This window comes from Ictidomys tridecemlineatus, chromosome 5, assembly GCF_052094955.1.
Source record: "Ictidomys tridecemlineatus isolate mIctTri1 chromosome 5, mIctTri1.hap1, whole genome shotgun sequence".
NCBI classification, from domain to species: Eukaryota; Metazoa; Chordata; class Mammalia; order Rodentia; family Sciuridae; genus Ictidomys; species Ictidomys tridecemlineatus.
In genome coordinates, this window is record NC_135481.1 from 156,903,741 (window position 1) to 156,921,564 (window position 17,824).

Below are 17,824 nucleotides of genomic sequence, written 5' to 3' on the forward strand. Positions count from 1 at the left end.
ATTAGACAAAGGTGCCAAAAGTATGCAATGGAGAAAAGATAACATCTTCAACAAATGGTGCTGGGAAAACTGGAAATCTGTATGCAACAAAATGAAATTGAATCCCTAACTCTCACCATGCATAAAAGTTAACTCAAAATGGATCAAGGATCTAGGGATTAAACCAGAGACTCTGCATCTAATAGAAGAAAAAGTAGGCCCTAATTTCCATCACTTGGGGCTAAGCCCTAACTTCCTTAATAAGATGCCTGTAGCACAAGAATTAAAACTAAGAATCAACAAATGGAATGGATTCAAACTAAAAAGTTTTTTCTCAGCAAAAGAAATAATCTGTGAGGTGAATAGGGAGCATACATCCTGGGAACAAATTTTTACCCCTCACACATCAGATAGAGCTCTAATCTCTAGGATATATAAAGAGCTCAACAGGATAAGCACCCAAAAAACAAATAATCCAATAAATAAATGGACCAAAGACCTGAACAGACACTTCTCAGAAGAGGATATACAGTCAATCAAAAAATATTCAAAAAAATGCTCATTATCTCTAGCAGTCAGAGAAATGCAAATTAAAACTACTCTAAGATACCACCTCACTCCAGTAAGAGTGGCAGCCATTACGAAGACAAACAACAACAAGTGCTGGCGAGGATGTGGGGAAAAAGGTACACTCATACACTGCTGGTGGGACTGCAAATTGGTACAGCCAATTTGGAAAGCAGTATGGAGATTCCTTGGAAAACTGGGAATGGAACCACCATTTGACCCAGCTGTTCCTCTTCTCGGACTATACCCAAAGGTCGTACTTTGTTGAAATTTTTATTATTTGATAGGAGAGTGTTCTACAATGCTAGAACCCTTCATAGAGACAGTGTCACACAATGGGGTCGTTCTCTGTGAAAATGTTTCTTTTAGCCAGATGAACTTTTTAAAATAGCCTTCCAGACAAACATTTGGCTAACAGGTATATGAAAAAAATATTTAGCATGACTAACTTTCAGGGAAATGCAATTTTAAAACACTGTTAGAAATGAGATGGGCATTATAACCCCTATGTGTGGGTATAATTGCACAAATGGTGTGACTCTACATCATGTACAACTAGAGAAATGAAAAGTTGTACTTCATTTATGTAAAAAAATGAAATTAAATTAATTTTTTTTAAAAAAACACTTTTAGGGGGCTGGGGTTGTGGCTTAGTGGTAGAGCGCTCGCCTAGCAAGTGCGAGGCCCTGAGTTCGATTCTCAGCACCACATAAAAATAAATAAAGATATTGTATCCGACCACAACTAAAAAAATTAATATTAAAAAAAAACACTTGTAGAATGGCTATTGTCAAAAAGACAAACAAGCTGTTGGTGAGGATGTGGAAGAAAGGGAACTTTTGTACACTGTTAGTGGGAACATAAATGACTACAGTCGTTATGGAAAATAGTAGTAAAGTTCCTCAACTACTTAAATATAGAACTATGATCTAGAAATTCTACTTCTGAGCATATATCCAAAGGAAATGAAACTAGTATTTCAAAGGGATATCTGCATTCTCATGTTCATTGCAGCATTATTCACAAATGGCCAAATTATGGAAACGACTTAAGTGTGTATCATTGGATGAATGGGTGAAGTGTGTGTGTGTGTGTGTGTGTGTGTGTGTGTGTGTGTGTATTTCAGCATATTTACACAGTCTGAATCAGAATGATTTTGTGTGTGTGTGTATATATATACACACACACACACACATATATATATATATATATATATATATATATATGCTATTCAGCATTTAAAAAGAAGGAAATCTTGTCATTTTCAACAACATGGAGGAATTTGGAAGCCACTCTGCTAAGTAAGCTAGTCACAGAAAGACAAACATTATACTGCATAATCTCAGCTTACATCTGAAATCTAAAAAAGTAAAATTCACAGAGCAAAGGATATAATGGTGGTTGTCAGGTCCTGAGGAATGTCATGGGAGGTGTGTTGATAGTTAAAGAGTGTAAAGTTTTAGTTATGCAGAATGAATAAGTTCTTGAGGCCTAATGGGCAGCATGGTGTCTATATTATAATGTTAACAATATATTGTTAATGATACTATATTGTAAACTTTAAATTTGCTGAGAGTTGATCTTAAATATTCCCATCACAAAAAAAGTACAGCTATATGAGGTGGTGAATATATTAATTAGCTTGATTATGGTCATTGTTTTACAATGTATATGTGTATCAAAACATATTGTATACCTTAAATATATACAATTATTATCTTTCAAAGCTGGAGAAAAAGAATCAACAAAGAATAAATAACTAGCCTTCAAAAATGTTTTTAAAAAACATAATAAGAATGCAAATGAGTAGTTTTATATAAAGGAACAGCAACTCTGAATTACTTTGTCATTTAAACTCAAGGTTTAATATTGTAGGCGATCTGGTGAGAGGTATTTGGATGGAGTGTACCTTCTCAGTGAAAATTTTCAGTTTACACAAGTTAGTTATAAGTGTGAAATACCTTTGCTGTAGAGATCTACCCAACAGAGGCAGTAGGAGAGAGAGAAAGAGAAACAGAAATGCACACACAGGTCATCAAAAACTGTGTAGAAGTTTGTGCACAGCAACATAGTTTGTAACAGCAAAAAATCTAAAGCCAATCCAAATGTTCATCAACAATAGAACAAATAAATTACAGTGTGTGAGTAACATGGAATATTATATACAATAATGCCACAACAAGGGTCAGTTGCATAGTAGCATAATACTGGGGAAAAAAGTCAGACACAGAAGACTATATACTCTAATTTTATTATTATAAAGTTCAAAAACTAGACGAAACTAATCTGTGATGTTATGGAGAATAGGAGTTACTTTGGAAAGGGAATGGAGGTGGGGCACAGAGAGGACTTCTGTGGGCTACTGACAATGTTCTATTTTGTCTCCCCACTTCCAAGGCTGTGACTCCTGACATCATTCCCTCGCCCCCTTGCACATTCTCAGAGTTAGCTTTCATTTAGTTCTTCTGAACAGAAAAGGTTCCCATATTGGCTTTCAAACTTTAATTCTAAACTCAAGATAAGCTTTTCAGAATATCTTCAGAACACTAAACCCCCAAGATGCTTGGGGGGCAGTGGGGAGAAAGGGACAGGTTTATGGTCAGATAATTCTGTGGAATATACATCCTTACTTGAAAATCAGTGTACATTAACATGTTAAAGGCTCTTGTTTAACTGTATGTAGCCAAATATTTCTGCATGTTCTTTTTCCTTGAAGTCTTTGATTTTTCCTGTTTAAATTTCGTGTGCCCCTGCTGGAGCACACTTTGAGGATCACTGCTTCTGACCCTTTCACCATCTGTCTCATGTACACTTGCCTCTGGATGCCACATGGATGCATCAAATTCATTCCCCCAACCACAGCCCAACTTACTTTAGAACCTCTTTTTTCTCCTACCTGCTGCCTATATATGTCACCACAGTACCTTGTCACTTTAACCCTGAGCACAGAAGTGACTTTACATGCTTCCTTCAGGCTCCATATGAAATCAGGTTTCAAGCCATAGGGAGCAATCTTCACCTCTCTTTGCACCCACTCTGCTGCTTCCCTCACTGCTGACCTTTTTCACCAGGTTGATTACACTGGTTTCAGACCTCTAATTCAGGTTCCACTCTTCCTCCTGAAGTCATACTTTACATCCTTGAGCACACTGAACTTCTGGAACAGAAGCATATTTTCCCTTCCTCTCACTGCCAGAATTAGAACTGGGTGTCCTTTCTCCACTTGCTGTAGTAAAAGCTTATATTCTGAAGCAGGGGGCACTGTAAATGGAACCCTTTATTCTTGGCTAATGACAGCTGCTAGTTAGTGTTGATTAAATTGAAATCTAGTGAAATGCCTTCTTCAATATGTACGTTCTTCCAATAGTGGACAAATAAGTAACTAGTGCCTTGCTAGATATAGTGTTTTAGTAGTTCACTATGTTATTTTACAAAGTAGTTCCTGGAGAACCATAAGAATTTTGGTAGGTAGTATCCTTCCTTTCTTCTCTTAGTTACCTCCAAACTAACTTCCTTAAGAATTTTCCTTAATTGTTCTTCACAGAAAAAAATAACATTAAGTTGATTTTGTTTACTCTGTTTTGTTATGAACACTAACTCTAAAATAGTATAAAATAATAGTGAATAGTTTTCCTAATTCTGAATGAATCTACAGACCAGTTTTCACAACACTTACATCCAAGTATAGTCATATTTTTTGTTCCTTCGAAATTTGCTTTTGCACTTAGGCAAATCTCTCTTGCTTAAAAATTCACCAGGAAAATAACCAGGCATAGTATGATATTATGTAGTCAAGATAAAATAGTTATTATGATTAAGGTTCCCTCACAAAATTATGGAGAAGTAAAACATATTATTGCCTCTCCAAAGTTTCTAACTTTCAAAAAGAAACGTATGTGTTTCATTCCTTGTGTGCAGGCACCTCGTGCAGAAGCTCTCACCATCCTGGGTTCCCTGGTGTGCTTTCCAAATACCTACCAGGAGATCCCTTTACTACAGTCAGTGCCGGAAGTGAATGAGGTCATTACAGGAACTGAAGATGTCAAGGTACGCAGAGTCTTTGATTTAACCTCAAGTTTAGCATATTGTAGTTTTAGCTATATGATTATATCTTCCGTTCTTATATACTATCTACTTATTCCTGAAATTTTGTTGAATCTTTTAAATGCTTCAGTAGTTATTTTCAGAAGTCTGTTTTAGGAGCTGTAAATGTATCACATTCAGAGCATATTGCCATTAGACCTAATAGTTTATATTCCTTGGGTATTTTTTTATTAGATCTGTTTATTGTGCCTAGGGATCATAATTATGTAATGAATCATCCTTTGTAGTAATTTTATTAGATTAGTTATGCTGCATTAGTATATCAAAGGAATTTATAAAGAATAATTGAAATAAGCTAAATACTCAATCCCATTGTTGACCTGATTAAATACTACTAATAATTTGAAATTTCAGATCATTTCTTAGAGAATAAAAGTAAGCATTTGTTCTCTCCTCAACTAGCTTTTGAGGCAAAAAGTAAAAAAAAAAAAAAATCCTCTGCATTAATCAATCAATCTATAATACATAATTACAATATATAATTCAATATACAGTGTGTAATCCAATTAAAGTAAAAGAAAATGGAGATTTTCCTATCTGGAGGTCTAATTGCTTTGTGAGGCTTTCATTGGATATCTAGAAACACTCCCTGAAAAGACAAGCCCAATGTTCCTCCTTCTCCAGGCTCTCCTGAAGGAAAAGATTCCTCAGCTCCCTGGTCCTTCAGTAGCTCCTGGTTGCCTGGAACATGATCAGAACATGTGGGAAACCAACCATGACACAAAGTTTTTATTTTACTTAATTTTGTGTTTTTAGCATTACCTCATAAATATTTTACTGAAGAATGCCACAGAAGAACCAAATGAATGTGCAAGGTAAATGTTGAACAAGAGGTAAACTATTTTAGAATTTTAAGATACACTTTTATGTGTAAACAGTTAAGGTTAAAAAAACACGTTCTCTCACATTTGTTTTACACACATTAAAGTGCAGTAAGAATCATGTCAGGAAAAATTTTGCTTGATTATTTAAAAAGTTGTCATTACTAAGTGAAAATAGTAAGATATATACTCTCTTGTCTAAGAAAAAGTACGATTACAAATATATATATGTTTTCCATAAGAAGGAAAATGAAAGGAGAAACAGTTTATTCAAATGATGTATGTATAGGGTAGTGATTTTTCAACTGCTGCTGATTGTGTGCCCCAAAAGACATTTGGCAGTTCTGGAAACATTTTGGTTGCTTCTGCCAGGCATCTGAAGCTGCTAACAGTTTGTGACCATCTAGATGCTTCTATATCTGAATTCTATACATTTTAATATGTAATATTTTTTATTTGAACTTTTTTTCTATTTTCCATTATGTTTCTTTATTGATTCATAAGTTTTTAGATGTATTTTTCTTAATTCCCAAGCATATAGTTATTTCTGTTTATCTTTTTACTCTTTGTCTTTAAAATTGCTGAAACTTGATCTATGACCCACTATATAATCAGTTTTTTCATATGTTTTATATATTGTTGAAAAGAATGTATACATCGTTCTCTGACTGTTGAACATAGTGTTCTAGGTGTGTCCATTATATTAATTATTTTAAAACAAGTGCTTCATATATTCTGTATCCTTTCTGAGTTTTTTCATCAACTTGATCATTTACTGAAAGATATATATTAAATTTTTCTATTATGATCACATTTGTTTGTTTTTCCTTGTATTTCTGTCACGTTTGCTTTATATATTTTGAGTTTGTTATTAATTGCATACAAGTTTATAGTTTCCCTTTTCTTATAGTGAATCAAATCTCATACTTATATAGTAATCCTATTTATTTCTAAGGATGATTTTTTTTTATATTAAAGACTACTTTATCTGATATTTACAACTATTTTATACTTTCTGTTCTTTTAAATTTTTCTTTCTGAATTTTTCTCTTTCAGATACCTTTGTTCAAACTATATATATATATATATATATATATATATATGTGTATATATATCTGGATCTTATAAATTTACCTATCTGATCTTTATCTTTTAACTGAAACTTTGGTTTGTTTCTATTCTTCATAATTACTGATCTGTTGGATGTATTGTCATCTTATTTAATACTTTGTTTTAGTTGAGCTTTCTCAATATTTCTTTCATTTCCTCTTTCTTGCTGTCATTTCCTGCCTCCTGTTTTTTTTTCTTTTCTTGATTTTTTTTCACAATCTACTTAGTTCTCTATCTTAAAGAAACCAGAAACACCTTTTTTTAGTTATTTTAGAGATTATTATGTAAGTTTCAAGGTCTCGTACCAGTTCTGAAGTTAGTTTCTCTTTACTCTCTTCCTGTACAATTCCTGCTCCTTAGAACTTAATTCCCTGATTTAGCCCCTACTTCATTGCCACTGCTCCTTTCCTATCTCCTCTGTTGACCTTTCCTTCTCTACCTAATCTCTGAATATTAGAGTGAATCAGTGTTTAGGACTGGGCCTGTTTTTTCTCCATGACTTCCTGGGAGCAAATGAGTCTTTGTATACTATTCTAACCAACCTTCAAATGCCATCTACTTGCTTACGATCCTAATTTATTTACCTGGATCTTTAGTAAACCCCTTATATACTTAGGCTTACATATTAAACTGCTTACTTGAAATCTCAATTTGGATGTTTTAACATATCCAAACTTAATACAACCATAACTGAATTCCTTTAGTCTGCCTTCCAAAATCTCTGCCTCCCCTACAAGCCTGACTGCCCCTTAGATATCATTTCAATAAATGGCACCACCATCTACTCAGGTTTTAAACCCAGAAATTTGTAAGAAATCTTTAATTTCTCATTTTTCCCACACCTACCATATTTACACCATCAACAAGTCTTGGCAATTCTTTTTTCTCCCCTTTTTTCTTTAGCATAGAAAGCCAAATTTTTGTAGAGTTAAAAAATAGACAAAAAACCAAATGCTGAATTTTTTCTGTGATATAAGAAGGCTGATTCATAGTGGGAGAGGGAGAGCGAGCATGGGAGGAATAGACGAACTCTAGATAGGGCAGAGGGGTTGGAGGAGAAGGGAAGGGGCATGAGATTTGAAATGATGGTGGAATGTTATGGTCATTATTATCCAAAGTACATGTATGAAGACATGAATTGGTGTAAATATACTTTGTATACAACCAGAGATATGAAAAATTGTGTTTTATATGTATAATAAGAATTGTAATGCATTCTACTGTCATAAATAAATAAATAAATAAATAATTGAGAAACACCTCCCCCCCAATAAATAGAATCAAAATGTGTATGGTATGATCCTGTTTTCCTGGCAGAATATCTTGTTCTAGCACAGTGTTTAAAAAAAAAAAGTAAAATTAATTTTGAAAGTTGCATTAAAATATTTTAAAGTAAAATACAGAGTTTTTCTTATGTAAGTAGTAGACATTGTACATATAAGGAAGACAATTGTAAATTCAGTTTTCAATAATTTACTAAGATTTGTATTTTTTACTTTTCCTCCAAACTTTATCAAAATAATAAAATGTAATAAATTAGTTTTAATAAAAATAAGTGATACATGAGCTGTGATAATTAACAGAATACATGCCACTCACTTCATAAAATATTTAAATACTAATCATTATCAATGTTTCTATTTTTCCTGAAAATTGATCTGTTTGAAGTTCCCTATCTACTCTCTCAAGAAGACGTTCTGTTAATGTATTTTTTTATTTTTGCTGCCTTGAATAAACAGATTTAAAATATTTTCTCATTTGAAAATATTAAGGAAATATATCATTTCATAAGCATTTTTCTTCTTTTCCTTCTTTTTTAAAAAGATGCATCGCCATTTGCTCACTTGGGATCTGGATCTGTGAAGAGCTTGCACAGTGTACCAGCCATCCTCAGGTGAAAGAAGCCATCAATGTGATAGGTGTAACTTTGAAGGTATTACCAATTCTTGGTACTTATTTCACATTAAACTATCTCCTAAGTATTTTTTATTTTAGTTTAAATCGAAATTGTTTGTTGCCTCCTATGTTAAAAAAGGAGATGATTCAGAATTCCCTTTTTTAAGAGTCCTGTCAGTATGCTATGAGGTCACCATGGCTGCTTACCCCATTGGCAGCTACCATCAGTCCACTGATAGTCTGTTCTGATAGCCTGGTGGCCAGATGAGGTTCATCTCGTGCTGGGCAGGTCCTAGGACAAGGAGGACAGCTGTTGTCTGTTGATGAGGGTGACAAGATAGTGAGATTTCATGTCCCACACTCTTCAACATGACTGAGACAGACTCCCACAGCTTCCAGTTTAGAGCACTGAGTGTTAATACATCATTGTGCGTGCTGAACTTTCAGTATTTATAGGACTTCTTTCTTTGCTTTGTTAATGAGAAGAGTTATCATTTATTGGGCCCTCAAACAAGATCAGAATAATGATAAATTTTCTAAACGCTTTTATGAGTATTTATGATAGCTCTTTAAGATAGATGTTATACTCACCATTTTATACCAGAGAACATCAAGACCCAGAGAAATTAGGTTTTAAGTCTAAGGTTATTCAGGTAAAAGTGATGGAATCAGCATTGAAAGTAGATCTGTGTGATATTAAAGACATAACTGAACTTTTAATTATGCTGGTAGGTTGCTTCCTAAACGAGAGCTTCAATCCTGTGCTATCATGGTTCTTACTTTAAAATGTTGGTAAGGTTAGCATTGCCATAATTATATTTTCAGAACCAGTGAGCACCTTGTCTTGCCAGACACTGTGCTGAGAGCTTTGTGGTAGTTCTTAGTGGCAAGGTGAATGTCCCCATTTTACCATTGGAAGAATTGAAATTCAAGAGAGTTAAGGAACTTATTTAAGTGTATGAGACCCCCTAGCTGAGTCAAAATTAAAGTCATAAACCATCCATCTGATACCTATGTCCAGGCCCTTCTTGCCCACCCTTCTTTGCTGTTTGTCACGTGTAGCTATAATAGCAACAGCAATCAATAGCTGATACATGAACAGTCATCATCAGACCAGTGATATCCCCTGAGTTCATCAGCTAATTGTATTCCCCATCCTTGGCTAGACATTGGGCCCTCAATGATCTGGACCCCGCTGACCAAACTCAGGGCTTCTTGTTCCCCAAGTGTACCTTTGACACTGCCCCATCACCTTATCCTCCCCTGTCTCTCCTCCACAATTGCTGTGGTCAGTGATGCCAGTTACATCATAGGAGGTAGAAAAATTCTTGCTGTGATTCCTGTGATGAAGAATGGAAAACTATTTAACCACAATACCATATTGTGAGTGTTCTCTCTGGACAGGATGCTGGCCACTGGCCTTTGTCATCATACTCATTTCTTAGAACCATCCTGTGAACCACCTGTACTTCACAGATGGGAGAAATGTACTGACTGGGAGCCTGAGGAACTTTCCAGGTCAAACCCAGGATACTCTAGCCACGTGTGTGAGGATTTTGTACACCAAATGCAGATCACTTATGATTCCCCAAGCCACAAAGAAATATTTACATGTGATTAGTAACAGTAAGGTCCCATTTCATTTTTTAAATATCTTATTTAAGGTAGATGTTTATCTCAATCTAAGATCTAATTTTCAAATTTTAATTTTACTTAAATTTAGACATATAAATTTAATGCAAAGTGTTTCCCCCATTCCTATCCCTTACCTGGAAAAACTGTTTAGAAGTCAATAATGTCATTCATAAATACATATATGAATATATATGTATGTATATAAGTTTATAGTATAGAAGAGGGAAAGAAATAGATAACAGAGTAAAAGGATAAATGGATTTTCTTCTTTGCATTTTTGTGACTTTTCAAAGTTTCTACAGTTCTTCTGTAATTAATAGGAAAAACATAAAGTACCCTAAAAAATGCAATTAAATGTTCTGAGTTCTTATTCTGTTAGACAACCATTAAGCACAGTCCTACTGAGTCCTCCCCGACTCTGGATAGATGCTCTCTTTTATTTAGGAGTAAAAGAGAAGGAGCACAAGGAAGAAAGGAACTGGTTCCAGCTTGATTTAAGCCATTGACTTAAGCATATTGACTTTAAGTACTGTTCTCTGAGGACACTTCCATCTGATTCCTGTTTAAGGACATAGTGTATAAATCTAAGAAGAACTGAGGACTACAAAGGAAAGAGTTACCAGAAAGAACAAAGGAACTAGCAACCACTTTGAGTCAAAGGACTTGAGGGAGTCTCTGAGACTGCCAGGAGGGAGAAAAATGAAGAGGCTACAGTAGCAATGGTTTTGGTTTCCTGCTCCCAGATGGTTTATACTGCAGAGAATACAAGCTCCTAGGACTTTATAGTTTCCAGCATTGCCTTGCTTATAACTGAGCCCTTCAGAAACGGCCAACAGAGTGACCCAAGTGTGCTCAGATGTGGGAGGGGCACAACCAGCCATGAACTGGGGAGGTTTTCCCCAAGGGGTGTTAATGTAAACATGTCTGCAGCCACAGTGAGTGGGCTCAGCCTAGTTGGGCTACTGTCCAAAGAATTTCACTCCCCCACTTGTTTGCATTTGGTGGGGCAGCAGATGAGTGTCTTGTATGTGGTGGAAACTCTGGATGTTCCACCTTGGAGGACTGAACTGTAGAAATAGAGAGGCAGGGTTGGGGCTGTAGCTCAGTGGCAGAGCACTTGTCTAGCATGTGTGAGGCACTGGGTTCAATCCTCAGCACCACATAAAAATAAATAAATAAAGGCATTCTGTCCATTTACAGCTACAAAAAATAAAAATAAAGAAATAGAGAGGCATAGGCTAAGGCTCAAGCAAACAGCTCATCCCTTCCTCTCTGAGCAACCTGTCCTCAGCCCCACCTACTGCTCTTTCCCCTACCTGCTCTCCCAGGCATCATTGACTTTCTCCTTCAACATAGTGTGACCAGGATACTAGGACAGGGTACTGTGCAGGGCATACAGAACCAGGACAGGTCCCTGCCAGCCCCATGACATTGTCAATTCTTTAAAGTAGGATCTGCCTGTCCTTTTCATCTTATTCCTTTAATTCTCTGCTTTTAATTCATATTGGCACATTGTCAGTTTTCCTTTGCTGTGTGCTGGATGAGTGAATGAATGACTTGTTTCATCTCCACCATTCCCCACTTCGTTCTTATATGTCAGTACTGCCACCCTTATGGTAGCTTCTACTCTTCCTGAGGTCCTTTCCTACCTTAGTTACCTGTGCCCTGATACTCCCCACACAGGAAACCCTGGCTCTGCATCTGCATTCTTCCAGGCACAGCTCAGCTCTTTCCCCCTCCGTAGTCTTTTTTCTGCCTGTCATGTCTCCCCCTCTCTCTGCCCAAAGCCCTTTTGTCTTGCCTGCTACAGGTCTCACCATTTTCTTCTTGTATATTTCTAGCTTCCTGAGTTAAGAGACTTGCTAGCAACCACTCACTTTTTCCTAGTCCCTCAGCATTGTATCTTTTCTTAAGCTTACCATGCACATCCTTCAGGAAGCCATGCTAAGCTAGGTATAAAATAGTGACTCATAATATGTAGGAAAATAATCAACATGTCAGATAGGTCCTGATAGCCCTAGTGCCATGAAGGATATATAACAAGGATGAGATGAAACTGAAGTGCTGGAAGTGGTAGGCTGCCAATCATTTGGATGAGTGTGGTGGCCTCCTGCAGGAGATGACTTTTTTTGCCAGAATCAGAAAGATGAAACAGTGCAAGCTCCACTGGGGTATGGGTGTTCAGGCAAAGCTAGGAGTGGGTACAACGGCAAGGGCAGAAAAAAGCCAGGGTGTTGGAGAAATGGAAGAAGGCTAGTAGATATCAGGTCATCTGGGTCTAGATGGCTGTGGAAGGTTATGAAGAGCTATGGGTCTACCTCACACCTCTCAGGTAGTGCCTATCAATAACTGTTTATTCTGTAGAATTAAAATTAATCATCTTTTCCTTACCTTCTTTGTCATCTTGTGTGTTTGCCACTGGGGTACTAAACATTGACCTTTCAGTGTTATTTGTATTGTGCACATGTCAGTTGGTGGCTACTTCATGTGACTTGAGTGAGTTTTTCTAGTCCAGTGACAGATCACTGACAAATTTTTCTGCTCTAGCTAATGAGTGACAGATAGTCTTGTAATCCCAGGTTCTGGCTAGGGAGAAAAGGACAGGGTGCCCTTTTATGTTCCCCTAGCATAGTAAAGTAAGGTCTTTCAAATACTGCCTCTTTGACATCTATCTCACAAGAAATGGAAGCATCTAGAAGATGGTGGTGGTAGAGACACACACCAGACTCAGGAGTGGCATTCAAAGTTAATGAGTGTGCCATAACTCAAGAGTTACGTTCTCAGAGTCTCTAATTTTACAGATTATAGTATGTTAAACATATAGGCCAAGTTTCATTTCAGAATATAGAAATTTATTTGATCAATCCCTTTGTCTCTATGTATAAAATGAAGAGAACATCTACCTTACAGAGCTGTCAATGAAGATTTTTCAATAATAGAATGAGTAAAATTCTTGTAAAAGGTTCAGTGGATTCCCTAAGTACATGCATGAAAACACGAATGGTGTGACTCTACTTTGTGTACAACCAGAGATATGAAAAATTGAGCTCTATATGTGTAATATGAATTGTAATGCATTCTACTGTCATAGATAACAAATTAGAATAAATTTTTAAAAGATGGGAAAAAATGATGTGAAAAAAACTTTTTTTAAAATTTTTTTTATGCACTCTTTTTTAAAATTTTTATTTTTTTTTTATTGGTTGTTCACAACATTACAAAGCTCTTGACATATCATATTTCATACATTAGATTGAAGTGGGTTATGAACTCCCAATTTTTACCCCAAATGCAGATTGCAGAATCACGTCAGTTACACATCCACAATTTTACATAATGCCCTATTAGTAACTGTTGTATTCTGCTACCTTTCCTATCCCCTACTATCCCCCTCCCCTTCCCTCACATCTTCTCTCTCTACCCCATCTACTGTAGTTCATTTCTCTCCTTGTTTATTTTCCCATTCCTCTCACAACCTCTTATATGTAATTTTGTAAACTTTTTGTAAAATCAGAGTAATGGGAGAATTGGGGAGTGAAATTGATGAAATTATGTTTTATGTATGTACAATCATGCTGCAATGAAACTAACTGTTCTATATAGTTAAAATGTACCAATAAAAAAATAAATGCTGAAAACAAAAAGGTTCAGTGGATAAGGGACATTCAGCAACATACTCTATTATGTAATTTCCTGTAGTTGGGAAAAAAATGGTTTATGTGAGCTAAAGTTTTTCAATTTCAAGTGATTAAATGGCAGCTATTTATTTCTATACAAAAGTTGTATAAATTGACATAGTTAAGCTAAACAAGAGCCAGTTTTAGAATGGTGGTGTGATCATGTATGACTTCTCTGTTAATCATAGTTTTCATCAATTTTATGCAAAACAAATATACTGTAATCTGAGAAGAAGTTTTATTCTTCCTTAAGGATAATACACCTGTCATGTATTTATTTTGGAATTTTGTTTCCTTTTATAGTTTCCTAACAAAATTGTGGCTCAGGTAGCCTGTGATATTCTTCAGTTGCTGGTTTCCTACTGGGAAAAACTTCAGATGTTTGAAACCTCTCTGCCTCGGAAAATGGCAGAAGTAAGTTCTTTTCCTTGAATGCTAAAACATACACGTTTCCTTTTTAGTATATTTGATATCTGATTAATTAGAGACTCTCAAATAATTACTAGAGAACCAAACATTAAATTGCGATGTGGGTCTCATAAGAGCAAGCTGGACTTGTTCTTCTCAGCTATGATTCTAGGCACTACAGAAAGAAGCCAGCAGTGTTCCAGGGCAGACACTGATACTTGGGGAGTTTGAAAGGCAGATACATCCACAACAAAGAGACCTTTTATGGATTGGGTCTTCATTCATCTCAAGTAATTTGGATGGTGCCAACAAGGAGTAAGCAGCTGATTATGATGCCCTCTGTGCAGGGTGGAGGAGGTATCTTTTGTATAAAGTAGGAGTTCCTCCAAGACAAAGCCCTGGACCCTGCTTTCTGTCATAGCATGATTACCCATCTGTGATGAGATTACCCCTGTAATACCCTCTTGTTCCATTGGTTGGTGGGATTGGAGAGGAGAAGGATCAGGAAGAATAATTTCAACCATAGCATCCTAAAATGAGTTCCATCTAAGAATGCTTTGCTTATATCTGAGCAAGTATCCTCACTCATAAGTACCTGGTAGCAAGTCACATCCATTCCTGCCAATTTTTATAGCTGCACTTTTAAAACATGTTCTGTCTTACACATCCAGGGGTAACTGTTTGAAGAAATTTGATTTGTCCCCATAAGGGATTGTAGGGTGAGAGAAGAAGTGAGGTTGATTTATTTTCTCTTAGCCCTAGACAAATTTCACTGGCAAGATCACTTTGTTCTCCCAGAAACACATCAGAAGTCAAATATTTTTTTTTTTTTACCTTAAGTGATCTACAGTGAAATAGAGCTTTGGATATAGTAATATAAGATGTAAAATGTAAAGTTAGATTTTAGGGCAACCCTATAGTTTGTCACCTAAACAGGAATACTTTTGTGAATTAAAGGGATGCTATGACAGCAGGACAGCAGGTACAGACTGGGGTAATTATAAGAAATTGAATAGAAACATTTTCATAATTACTCTTAAGTCCTTTTTTATTTCAATATGAAAAGTGAGAGAACTGATGGTAGAAATTATGTGACTGCAATGAGAGGTAGTCCTTTCCCTTGAGCCCTCAATTACACCACCAACAGATTATGTGGAAACCAGATATGCCCCCATTGCCTTCCCATAATTTTCAAGATCATACCACACAACTGACCCTCGACTTTATATCACCTTCCTCCAGTGAGTTAGCATAAAGCTAGATTTCATTGCAAGGTCACCTTTTAAGATATGGCTTCTAAAACTATTATGTTGGTCTTTTTGGCACTTATCTTTTATGCAGATCCTTGTGGCTACAATTGCTTTCCTATTACCAAGTGCTGAGTACTCTTCAGTGGAAACAGATAAGAAGGTAGGTGGCACATTAGCTAACTTTTCTCTAGAGTTTGTTTTTAAATGTAAGACAGAATTAAAAATGTAGTATAAATAGTTATAGCCTTTATAATATCTGCATGCATTGATTTTAACAGATTATTAACAGATTTTAACAGATGCATTTTTATGAAAACGCTGTCTTATATTTACTTATCTATCTAGAATTTGGATGTCTGTTCAATAATTTGTATATAGAAAGAATTTTCTTTTATATTATTATACATAGTGATGTTTAAAAGACTGCAACATAACATAATATTTCTTCTTCCAGTTTATTGTATCCTTACTCCTCTGCCTCTTGGACTGGTGCATGGCATTGCCAGTGAATACCCTTCTCCATCCTGTGTCCACAGTGGTCCTGGAGGAGCAGCACCCATCCCGGGCCCCCTTGCTGGATTATATCTATAGGGTAAGTCTTCACTTGAGCCTCAAGACATGGACTATGGACCTACATGTCAGAAAACTACCAAAATATCTTTTGTGCACTTATTTATCTATGCCCTTTTGAAAAAGGACTCGTGACGAGTTAAAATATTTAAAAAGAATAACTTGAGATCTGAAAGGAGGAAGATAAAGTTTTAGAGAAGTAATGATTACCAAGTTAAAAATTCATTCATTTTTATGACTCTCATCTTTAATTTTAAGTAGGCTATTCTTTGATCAGTATTCCCCAATTTTTATGGAATGTGGTCTATGGTTACTTAATTTAGAAAAGAATTATTTATATTATAGGAATAATCACAGTGTTCGCTTGCCAAAAATCTGTTTATGCAAGGTAGGAAAAAGTATAATCGTTAAATTAAAGAAGTTAGTCTTGTGAAAAATAAGAATACTTCAAAAATCTTAGTTAAATTTGCTTTTACTAAACTATACTTTAAAAATTGTTTATGGGATCATGAGTCATGCTGATTTAAACTTAAAAACTGTCTTGAATTGGCCAGTAGGCTCTGCTCATTGAGCCCATTCTGCCCTCCACCATAAATAACTTATCTCCCAGCCACCCTTCACCTCCTGATTCATTTTCTTCTACTTGTGTCTCCTTTGATGGATGGAGGAGGCCTTAGGTATATGCAATCACTGTGAATGGTGAAATAATCACTTTTTAACTTTTCTTTGAGAATATATTTATTGTAATTGATGTGAAAGAACACATCAGTGTCTTGCTAACAGCAAAAATATATTTAAGGATGAAAAAGACCCAATTTTTTTAAATTTTTTTTTAAGCTGTTGGACAAAATACCTTTATTTTATTTATTTTTATGTGATGCTGAGGATTGAACCCAGGGCTTTGTGCATGCTAGGCAAGTGCTCTACTGCTGAGCCACAACCCCAGCAGGACCCAATGTTTTGAATTATTCCCAAACAGGAGTCTTAGCTCTTAAGAGCCATGGTGATTGGACATCATGAGTATCAGGGGACAGGAGATGATGTCATCCACACCCTGGTGCCATTCCATCTGTTTTCCACAGGTTCTGCACTGCTGTGTTTGTGGCTCAAGCACATATACCCAACAAAGTCACTATACACTGACTCTGGCTGACTTGTCATCCACGGATTATGACCCCTTTCTGCCACTGGCAAACGTGAAGAGCTCTGAGCCAGTTCAGTATCATTCATCAGCAGAACTGGGGAACCTGCTGACTGTTGAAGAAGGTAAGTATCGTTCCAAATATATCTTGTGAATAAGAGAAGGAAAGATTGAAGCCTTTTGTCCAGTGCTTGCTGTGTTATTATTACTATTTTTAACCTGGTTGTTGAAGTTAAAATCCTAGTTTTTAGAGTCCTCTATGTATGGCAAATTCTGCTTTCCCTTTTTGTTTCTCTGGGGTTTTTTTGCTGTTTGGAGGGGGGGTTGTTGTTGCTGTTGTTGTTTGTTTATTTGTTTTTTTCTCTCTGCTCCTTCCCCTTCTTAGTTATTCAAACAGCTTTATGTTATTAAAGATCCATATGTCTCAGACCCATGGAATCCTCAAAAAAGTTTCATTTTGTGTCCTCAAAGAGTTTTGCATCTGATTGGAGAGACAAGAAAAATCCAGAAAGAATCATTTCAATTTTGGACTAGTGGCACCATGGGAGCTTCCCATTGAGAGGGACCTAAGCTAACCTTGGCACGATGGGCAGGCTTCGAAAAGAGCTTATAGACTCTTCTAGAGTAGGAGACCCTCATGGAAGGAGATGGGAATTTACTTATCCC

The 17,824-nt window shown here is 36.0% G+C and overlaps 1 protein-coding gene and 1 non-coding gene across 10 annotated transcripts in view; both read left to right on the plus strand.

Annotated features, from left to right (window-relative positions):
- Ralgapa2 (Ral GTPase activating protein catalytic subunit alpha 2) overlaps window positions 1-17,824 on the plus strand; it is a 310,144-nt gene that overhangs the window by 166,345 nt on the left and 125,975 nt on the right. For 8 of the 9 annotated variants that reach the window (XR_013439515.1, XM_078051331.1, XM_078051332.1 and 5 more), the window contains 7 exons: window positions 4,465-4,593; window positions 5,407-5,465; window positions 8,406-8,514; window positions 14,093-14,203; window positions 15,539-15,607; window positions 15,902-16,039; window positions 17,100-17,283. Coding sequence is in view for 7 of the 9 variants with exons in the window: in XM_078051331.1 (XP_077907457.1) it covers window positions 4,465-4,593; window positions 5,407-5,465; window positions 8,406-8,514; window positions 14,093-14,203; window positions 15,539-15,607; window positions 15,902-16,039; window positions 17,100-17,283 (799 nt within the window). In the remaining 2 variants the exon portion in view is untranslated. Of the gene's footprint in view, window positions 1-4,464; window positions 4,594-5,406; window positions 5,466-8,405; window positions 8,515-14,092; window positions 14,204-15,538; window positions 15,608-15,901; window positions 16,040-17,099; window positions 17,284-17,824 lie in introns of those variants that run through there. The other variant, XR_013439516.1, reaches the window with a different exon arrangement.
- Trnaa-agc (transfer RNA alanine (anticodon AGC)) lies at window positions 1,185-1,257 on the plus strand. Its single transcript has one exon. It is a non-coding gene; the product is annotated as a tRNA-Ala (tRNA).